Genomic DNA, 10,394 nt, shown 5'->3' on the forward strand with positions numbered 1-10,394 from the left:
TGAACAATGATGAGTATACAAAAAGAACTAAGGCCGAATTCATTGAGAGATTTTTAAAATTGGCGAGATTTTTTAAATTATGATTTCGTCTCACATGGTGAAACGTACCCAAGTTATGTTAGATAATATTTTGAAAGTATAATTAAATTACGTATATATAATAATTATGTTTGCTTAGTTATATATAATGGTTAGGTAAAAGTGAACTAAGATTTTTCATTTATAATTTATCATGGAGTTGGTTGAACACCTGAAGTTATTATATAGCTATGGGTCTATTAGGCATTTTAATGCCATAAACAAAATTGAATGTGTGAAACGACTTTAGGTTGCACTATAATAAATGCTTCTATCTGAATATATGGAGTTTGTTGATTGTATTATGACTTTACATTATGTCGACCAAATATTTTTGACATAAAAATATGAAATTTTGTTTGATGAATTGAATTTTGTCAACAATAAATGATTCTTTGGTGGCCTGTTGTTTGGCCATAAGATTCAATCCTCCATTCCTCTTCTTCATCTTCAGACCATTCATTTTTTTAAAATTTATATTTAGACCATTTTTCTTCTTAATTGATTTTTTTTATTCAACATGTAAACAAATTAATAGATAGATATTGTAGGAGGTGGGGTTGTGAGAATAGAAACTACGAAAAATTAGAATTTTATGGCAAATTTCTCATCTCTTGCTTGCCACTGTACTCTCAAATTCCCTTCTCTCTCACCCTTTCTACAATTCATTGCATGAATCTTTCTTCTTCTATCCCTTTTTCTTATATTAATAAAGAAACCCCATTAAAATTTTATTTGATTAATTTTATCTACATTTATGATTCTTAGTTTTCAATATTTTCTAGGCGATTTTTGATTGTTAATTCATTTTTCATTGAATTAAAGTCAATATATTGAAAAGTTCAATGTTTGATAGATTCGTACAGTTTGATAATTGGTGCATCTTCCATGATGATAACGGGTTGAAGCGCCTGGATATATCGGCAACCCAATATTAATATTTCAACTGTGGAGGACATTGCATAATTACAACATTCAGGAATTGGTATAAAATAATATATGAATTTCATTATACCTTTAACATGTACAATTAATTATCAAATTTTGAACTTTTTAGCCACATAAAAATTAACACTAGCAAATTATTTCTTATGCAACAACTTTGTTAAATTCTTTTAGGCAGTAAAAGATGAATAATTTCTTAGTTCAAACAAAACTACATAACCGTGATAGTGAAGAGGAATTAAATATTAGAAAAGCTTAATTGGTTGATTACTTCAACTTCTACCGATTCCGATTTCCTAGTAATCCCCTCACCATTTCCCCTTTCTCTACCCCCATTTTTTTAAAAAAAAAAAGAGAGAAAAAAAAGAGAAATAAACATTTGATAATGGAAACAGATACTATAATTGAAACTAAAGATATGGGGAAAATGATTGTTGAAAATTTCCAGTGAACAGATGAAACACAACTGCCCATCTTCCCCAAATATCACTTTTGCAGAGAACACTTTCGAGCAAAGCGCATTTAAAATAGCACAAAGCCGATACACACAATCCCTGCTTATCTTTTTTTTTCCTCCAAATTAAGAAAACTCTTTAAGAAAAAAAAAAGGGAAAAAGATAGATTTGTTCTAATAACATAGCAGAAGAAAAGAAAAAATATATATATAACATTAAGCTCAGATCATTGATGTTTTGCGGAGAGGCGAACTCACTGTGTTAGTGAAAGGGAGAGGGTAAAGCGTGTTTATATAGCAAAAAGAGGCAACGGATTAGGGTTTCAACAACGGTGCAATATTACCAAATTACCCTTACAACTGGGCTTTATCCACATCCCCCAACTCTAGTTGACCTAGAACTACTTTGGATGCTTAAACTTAAATAAGGAAATTTTTAAAACAGTAATATTTTAGTATTTAATAGGATTATCTAGCTATATTTCAATATTTATTGAAAATAATAATATTTTAAGTTGTTATTTCACCGATTTTGTACTTTTAAAAATAAAAATTAAAAGAATACAACTAATAAATAATAAATTGGAGAAAAATATGGGAGAAAATCTTTCAATTATGGTAATGTTTTTCTGAAAATATTTATTTAATTACGTTTCCTTTTAGGAGAGCAAAAAAGGCAACTTAATTCTCTCTTTTCTCTCTTCCTCCATTAACGAGCTTAAATCATCTTTCTCAACCTCTATTAACGAGATTCGACTCTTGTATAATGCAATTCGATTGATCAAGTTTGTGGCTAAAAAATGGAGAACTATACTGATAAATTAAAATCATGCTAAAATTAATCAGGTATTTCGAATTCAATTTTTGTTTAAAATTATATTTGTTTTGAACCTCCAAATTTTGTTTGAATCAACAAGAAGCCTACTATTACTTCTATGTAAATTCAAACTGCTACAAGACTTGTTTTGCCAGATGGATTGGCTAAGCGTGCTATTTCTGAAGGGACTAAGGTTGTGACTAAGTTTACTAGCAACTAGTGTTTGAATTTAGGTATCTTTTTGAGTTTTCAATCAATGTAAAAGATGGTAGTTTTTAATGTTTGATTTGTAATTGGTCTTAGTAAGATTACTACAAATGAATCAAAGCTTCACTCTTTTGAAAATAAAAATAAAAATTGTTTGAATGTGTTGTTGTGGATTCAATTTTGTTTCAAATTCTTTCAATTGATGGTGAAGGCAAAACAAATATTGTATACATTGTGTAAATCTTATTTGATACAAAATTTGCTTCGTCATGTGCTTTTTTATTAAAAATCAGAACTGTGAAAAAATAATTTGAATAGAAATCGCCTATTGAGTCCATTACACTTTGTTTGAAATACAGATGAAATATATATACATTTTGATGTGTATCTTAAAATTGTATTTTTTTTCTGAAATCAGATTTGTATTCTGAATTTACTATCCCGTCAATTTTGATCATAGTAAAAACAATTTAACATATGCATACTAATCAGTTGTGCAGTGTGGATTATGGATACAAATCAAATGTTGAATCATTTTAAATATTTGTATATTGATCGTTTTGAAATACAAAGTGATTGTAAAACATTTTATTTTGAAATACGATGTGCTTTAGATACATTTTTTAAATCTTATTTAAAGTGATTGTGATACATTTTTTTGTAATACATTTAGAATATTTGTATATTAATCATTTTGTTTGTTGATCTGATTTTGAATACGAATAAGATGTTGAATGGATTTGAATATTTGTATAATAATGGTCTGGGAATATAATGTGCTTCTTTGCTATTTGAATACATTTTTTGTCTGATTGTAATACATTTTTTTTGGGATACAATTAGATATGTGGAGCATTAGTTTTCTGATCATGCATTCGGGAAGATGCAACGAAGATAATTGTTATGTTGATTACACGATAGAGGCTATTATGATTAAGAAGTATGCAACGTTTCAAAATTTAGTGGAGGGGGTTGCTAAACAAATTGGTGTTGATTCGAGATATAATTGTATGAAGTTCAAGTTTAAGATCGAAGATAGCAGTGCACCTTTGAAAATACACAACGATATGGGTATACGTGTGTATGTGTCATTGAAGAAAGATAACAAAGATTTGTCAAAGTATTATATATGTGTAACTGTTTTGTGAAGGATGCTGAATTCTTTGAAAGAAATCATCAGAACGAAGGGGTTTGTGGTAGATATGTGAAATCTGAAGTGATATAAATATAAAAAGCATACAAATTAAAATGAATAGAATTTCAAAACGGATACAATATTCTGACAGGAAACAGTTGTTATATATATTTCATGCATTTTTTTTGAAAATATGAAATCTCTTTTGGCATAATCTTGAAGTGAATACAAAAAAAAATAAGATTAATGAAATATGCATGATTTTTCAATTTAAAATGGATAGATATAAAAAAAAGTTATACGTCTCAGAGTGAATACATTGTAGAGAAATGATACAATTTTCTGAAAAAGTAAACAATTTGAATATGTAATTAAATCATTTAAAGAAAAAATACAATTCTAATTGGCATTACTCTGAAGTGGATACAAATTAAAGAGAAAATAAAAGAAATAAATACAAACTAAAGAGAAAAGGCTACAATTTTTTGAAAAAGCAACAAATTTGATACGTAATACAACCATTTAAAGAAAAAAAATATAATTCTAATTGGTTTGGTAAAAAAAAATGTATCCATTTACTTTGAAAAAACATGAGTATTCGTATGAATACAAAAAAAAAATATAGATACTAAATTCTATAACTATTCGAATGAAGGATTAAATGGATACAAAACTGCCTAAAAATATAAATTTCAATATAAAATACAATTCTAATTAGCATTACTTTGGAGTGGATACAAATTAAAGAGAAAATAAAAGGAATAAATATAAAATAAAGAGAAAAGGCTATAATTTTTTGGAAATAGAGAGAGAAAAAGATGAATATACGTGGAAAGAAAACGTAAAATCTTATCTATTCAAGAAATGGGGGAAAATAGGGAGAAAAAAATACTTCACAATTTAGTTAATTTGAATTTAGAGAGAGAAAGTATCATGTAATTGAAAGAAAGAGGAAAAAAAAAATCAAATTGTGCATAAAATGTGGATAAAAATTAGATAATTTAGGAAGGGATTTAGGATACCATTAATTTGCTACTTGACTAAAATGTTGTTCTTTTTACTAATATTTTTAAAGTGTAGTTATTTTCAATTAATAAGTTATAAAATTTGCCTAGCTAGCTAATTTTTTCAACTTAAATTGATTCACAAATACATCACATGGGAAAATTATGTGAAATAACGACTTAATAACACTGATTACTGATTTTAATAATACTTTTAAATTATTATGTACAAAAAAAGGTTTTATTCTCATTTTCCAAAAAATGTTTTCCTCCATACCAAACACACCCTTATTGAACTGTAATTCTGGATAAATGCCAAAACTCCGTCATGGGTCAAATTTGGGGCAATCTAATGGTCCTTATGGTTTGATCAAGAAGTTAATAAACTAGGTTCAAATCTTACCGAAGATCAAAAAAAATATTATAACTTCTTTCGGTCTGCCTAAGCCTCAGTGAGTATAGTTACCCGATACCTAAACCTCCGGGGTGACCCAATGGTTTGAACTTGGGACTTCTATGTTGGAGGTCTCAAGTTCGAAATTCCTTGCCAGCGAAAGCAAGAGATTTGCCTTTTGGGTCAAGCTCATTGCACCAGGTTTGTCTAGTGCGGATTACATCTCCTGTGTAGTTTGTGAGCTATTACATTAGCCCATGCGCACCAAAAAATAGCGACGACGGATTTCCAAATAAAATAACTACGTACCTGTGTTGAGGTAGCGCATACTAGTGGAAATAGCACATAAGTTTGGCTTGAAACACTACAGTAGACAAAGAAAGTGAGAGAGAGTGGAGGAATAATCTGCATATGTTTCATTTGATGAAAAATTGTACACATCTTTAACTTGAGAAATAATACAAGGAGTAAACCTATATCCTACAGTTCTTCCCTTAGAATGAATTTGAGAAAGAAAAAAAATGCTGGAGTAATATTGTAATATGTAAACTTTACGTGTATTAGTTCCTCCTCGAGGCACAAAAATTCTTAACGTGTTCAATTTGGGTGGACAGTAATCCCTGAACTTTGGCCAGTCTGCACGACTGTTCTGTAATTAATCGATATGTTGATGGATTCTCCCATGGAACAATTCCATATTCGTCATTGAACCGTTCCATATTTTCAACAAGGAACTGCCAGAAGAATGATCCTGCCCCGGACCTTTTTCTTTTTGCAGACTTGTATAAGACATCAAGAACCATTTTGAGGAATCTATCCCGCTGAGCTGGTTCAAAATCATCGTTATCATTTGACAAACCAAATTCAGTGAACAAGACAGGCTTTTTCAGTTCCCTGTCACCGTCTTCAATGTGAGAAAGCATCCATTTGGCCGCAAATTTCAACATTTCTTCAAAATTTTTGTGGTGAAACCTACAGAAGAAAGAGTCTCACATACATGAAATCTGCTTTGAAGCGACGGACACAGAAAGGGGAAAAAGAACAGCTGCAGAAGGATGGCCGCTCACTCAACTAATAGTTGAGTTGTTATCTCAGAAAGTCACCCTTCTTCTTCATTCCATTTTTTTTTCAACAAAGAAAGCAACTTTCTGAGATAATAATTATTAGTTGACTGAAATCAACATGCTGCAGAAGTTGTAAGAGTGATAGAAACATTTTGCTTGATCAGACAAAAATCCAAGAGAAGTCCTACGATGTGCTTCTAAACATTTTTCTTCCTCTATTTATCACTAATTCACATAATTAAGCATAAGAAAATCTTACCAATGGTCGGGGTAAACATGCACGGAGGCAAAATCAACAGTTGAAAGTATAGAGTTGCGGACAAAATCGGATCCAAGATCAGCAGCCCAAATTTCTGGATTGCCAGTTGTCCTTTTGGGACTTTTAGGACCATAGAATCCTTCAAGACCCACTGTTAGCAAATGTTTCCTGTCAATCGATTTCACGAATGTTGACATCTCTTCTATCCAGTCCTGAAAATTGGTAATACTATTAATGCATACCCACGTAAACATACAAGCAAGCAGAATCTACTATTCGGAAAATGATTTGCTGAAAATTTACTAAAAAGTAAAAAAAAGACCACACCCTCGGAAATTCATATGCCAAATGTAGGTAAGTCTGAGCGGAATTAGGTAATGAATACAGTCTCTTCTAGCAAGTGTTACAACCGATCAAATAATTTCCAATACAAAAAGGTGTCCATCTCGGAAAAGTAACTAATTATGGACGTCTAAGTGAGGCGTCATAAGCTCAGGACAAAAAGTACTCATGACATAATTGGATGATTTGTTCTTAAGCAAAATCCAATCGAACTTCAGAGATTAGATCAAGGAAAACCACCAGCTGCTAGATGAACTGCATAACAGTCTCACTAAACGATGGACTGCTCTGTTGTTCACACACTTAACTATTAAAATGAGGTCAAGTTTAGAAGTTACCTGGAGTGTATCACCAGAAGGATCGGTCATGCAGCGAGGTTCATTAATTAGCTCCCATGCAAAGATGGTTGGATCATCCCTGTACTCTATACCGGTGTATATGTTCCTCCTGGTTAGAACTGTCTGGAAAGATGAAATAGAATGATGACTTAGGTCAGTTCTTCAGCACAGAAAGTAGCTTTGATATCAACTCCAGGATGTCGTATGTGAGTGCAGACAAAAGAGCCAACGAAAGCTTGGCTCGTAGTATGGTCTAAAATTTTAATTATGTCGTTATCCTCGAAGCATCTTTTTGTGGACAAACAAAGATGAGAAAGCAAATACATCTTTTTTGTGACAAGCAAAGAAGATTATAAGATTCAGGAATACGGACATAATTCATGTCATTTATAAGACAAATGTTTCTGCAACATTTGTGGATTTTCATTCAGCCTAGGAAATTACAACTGAGGAGCCCCATAGCCTTCTGAATCCCCATACCTCACCACTTCGGAGTTCGTGGAAGGCGAAAAGGCAAGTGATTCGGCAACTTACATCTGAGCTATAGGATTTAAGGTCTATCTCAAGTTAGAGATCAAAATTCAGAGTCCTAGTATGAGTTGCTTAAAACAGAGGCAAACAAACGACTTGCCTCGATAATAATTTCTCGAATAGAAAAAAGAAGTTCAAATTTGGGGAATAAATAAATTTCCAAGGTCTGTATAGTAATGTCTCGAATAGAAAACAGTAGTGCGAACTCGTGGATTGAATAACTCTTTGAACAAAGATGAAAGATATTTTTGAAATAACGGCAGATGGATGGATGTAGTGTATCTTGTTCGCCATCCCACAAATAAAAATTGCTGCATTTGGGAACATACACTCGCGGAGCACAAGGTTATCCATGGAAAAACCATTTCAAAGGAAAATTACCTTGACATAATTTTTGAAATAACGACGGATGGATGGATCATAGAAGAACGAATCGTTGGAGGAGCTTATAGCAACACCTTCTTCCCACGCCCACTTTACATACTGAGTCTTGCCACCATACGCTTGCAGATTGTTAACCAAACTGAGTATCAACCTGATTCCATTTCTTCTGGCTTCTGCTATAACATGATCTAACGCCTACAGCAACGGATTTCTATATTAAACAAAAGAAGCCAGAGGCAAAAAATATTAAATATATAGATTTTTTTTACAACAAGAGGTAGGAGTAAGGCTACTTGATAGGGAGTAGATCCAAAAAGTAACAAGAGTCTATGAACCAGAAAAAACTACTAGACAGATGTACAATTATGATATTAAGCTCCCGTTTAGCTATAGATTTTGAAGTTAAAACTTGAAACTTGAAAGTTTGAGTTATTGAAGTTGTTTTTGGACATGCATTTTACTGAAGAAAAGGACCAAAAACTGGTTTGTGCCGGTTTTTATGTAAAGATTAAGGCAATCATACCCCAGATTAGATAACTAATGAATTCCATATTTAACTTAAATGAGTCATAATTAGAGCAAATACTATACATAAAAAGATATCATTACTAACTAACAATTATGGAATAATTGCTCATAAAGGGGTTAGTAGTACTAAAGTAGATGACATAACTATCCAAACAAAACATTTTCTTACCCTGAACACTTTCTCATCAAATTTTCCAGGTGAAATCTGTAGAGCATTATAACTAGCATCATTGAAAGCCCAAGTTCTACATACAGTAAGCCCCATCTTAGCACCAGCCTGAAGCATTGTTCGAATTCGCGGTCGAGTACTATAATCAGCAGCATGGTCCATTAACCAGTAAGAATTCCATCCATTAATGTAAAAAACTTTACCATCAACAAAGAACTGAGTTCCATTCCTCTCAACAAAACTAAGGTTTATTTCTTTGCTGTAATTAACCCACAAATCCCCAAATGACAAATACAGAAAAGCAATAAATGATGCAAACCCAATAATTGGATAAAACAAACCATTTCCTGCTAGCATTCTACTCATAGATGATTTAACCATTACCACTAAAACAAGAAAAAGAACAACACCCAAGAATCACTTTGGAGTTTAACAACAAAAAAATGCTAACTTTAAGCTCCAAATCTAAGATTTTGATGAGAATATGGTTTTTTTTTACACCATAGATCTCTTTTACTCACCAATATTAGAAACCCCACATGGGAAAAAGTGATTTGAAACAAGAATCAGATCCACTTTAGGAAATTTACTTCAAGTGGAGCCAAAATCCAAGAATTGAAAATTTGAACTGGGGTTTGTCTTCTAATGGCTTCTAAATGGTGGCATTTATATATTTAACAAAAGAAAGGGTACACCTAACATGTAACCTGTCAAAAACATGATGATAATTTGAGAAAAAAAGATGAATGAATAAGGAAGAAGATGATGATAGTGAGGTGGAATGTTGGTTTTCAAAAATGATTTAATTGGATCTGAAATCTTGAATTCTTAGCTTCTCTAGTAATTTTATTTTTTTTTGTAAAGAATAAGTCATACCAATAACTCCAAACTTTGGGCCATTGTTGATTTAAGCATTTCAACTGTTTAAAAATAAGTTAATACAAACAGGCTAATAATATAAAATAATAATAATAATAATAATAATAATAATTATTATTATTATTATTATTATAATTTATGTAATTTTATATTCTTTGGTCATGTGGCTACTCCACTTGTTAGTGGTTGTTAGTTTCACCAGAACCAAAGGATAGTAATACAGTGTACTGTAATTATATTCTTTTAAAGTTTTTATCTTTAGCATATTATTTGCTGAAAAGTTCATAAATTAACTGACAAAAATGGCTTCTAAGATTTCCAAAATTTCTTTACCACGTGAGTGTTGGCCAACCTTTTCATAGTTTCGTCACTTTTAATCCACATCATTGGTTGTTTCATAATACTCATGTGTTTTGTACGGTCACACACAATACTAAGTGAAATTTTAGCTTTGATGTACAGAGTTGTTTGATAGTTATTATTTGATGGGAGGTAAGATATTTTGTGAAATTAATCGAGTTCGAACACCATAGTTATTTAAAAAATATTATTCATTTTGAATTAAATATAAAACTAAAAATATCGTCTTTTATGTAGCATGAGGTTAGACGTAGGGCGTAAGTCTCATTGATTTACGGAGGTGCATATCTTATGTATCTTTAATTTATAATTTTAACACTAAAAAAATAAAGAAAAGTAATTTAATCTTTCATTAATTTTACAAATAAATCGCCACTAACATAAAAAAATAATATTATAATTATTATTTTAGAAAAGTAACAACACAAAAATTGATCATAGTCTAGATAATCCTTAAAATGAATTATTCATCCATTACATCATCGATTCCACATCTACTAGTTCTC

At 31.1% G+C, this 10,394-nt stretch overlaps 1 protein-coding gene and 1 non-coding gene across 3 annotated transcripts; both read right to left on the reverse strand.

Moving 5' to 3' along the window:
- Window positions 1-1,437: 1,437 nt before the first annotated feature.
- LOC129893694 (small nucleolar RNA snoR135) lies at window positions 1,438-1,584 on the reverse strand. Its single transcript, XR_008767573.1, has one exon. It is a non-coding gene; the product is annotated as a small nucleolar RNA snoR135 (small nucleolar RNA).
- A 3,843-nt stretch (window positions 1,585-5,427) lies between these two features.
- Window positions 5,428-9,560, reverse strand: LOC129892005 (mannan endo-1,4-beta-mannosidase 2-like). 2 transcript variants are annotated; one of them, XM_055967525.1, is made up of 6 exons: window positions 9,171-9,559; window positions 8,650-8,788; window positions 7,950-8,147; window positions 7,038-7,160; window positions 6,358-6,569; window positions 5,428-6,006 (listed from the first exon to the last, which is right to left on the reverse strand). In XM_055967525.1, the coding sequence occupies exons 2-6, from the start codon at window positions 8,764-8,766 to the stop codon at window positions 5,595-5,597; spliced, it is 1,062 nt and encodes a 353-aa protein (XP_055823500.1). In that variant the 5' UTR covers window positions 8,767-8,788; window positions 9,171-9,559; the 3' UTR covers window positions 5,428-5,594. The 2 variants fall into 2 exon arrangements, with proteins under 2 accessions (XP_055823500.1, XP_055823499.1); XM_055967524.1 differs by having other exon boundaries at window positions 8,650-9,560.
- Between the last annotated feature and the right edge of the window lie 834 nt (window positions 9,561-10,394).

The sequence above is a fragment of the Solanum dulcamara genome, chromosome 6 (assembly GCF_947179165.1).
Source record: "Solanum dulcamara chromosome 6, daSolDulc1.2, whole genome shotgun sequence".
Classification (NCBI taxonomy): domain Eukaryota; kingdom Viridiplantae; phylum Streptophyta; class Magnoliopsida; order Solanales; family Solanaceae; genus Solanum; species Solanum dulcamara.

Coding starts and splice junctions, on each gene's coding strand:
- LOC129892005 (XM_055967524.1), bottom strand. CDS start 9,030: ATGGTTAAATCATCTATGAGTAGAATGCTAGCAGGAAATGGTTTGTTT. Junction 8,148..8,649: donor TTGATGAGAAAGTGTTCAGG/GTAAGAAAATGT, acceptor CCGTTGCTGTAG/GCGTTAGATCATGTTATAGC. Junction 6,570..7,037: donor CTTCTGGTGATACACTCCAG/GTAACTTCTAAA, acceptor ACCAATTTTCAG/GACTGGATAGAAGAGATGTC.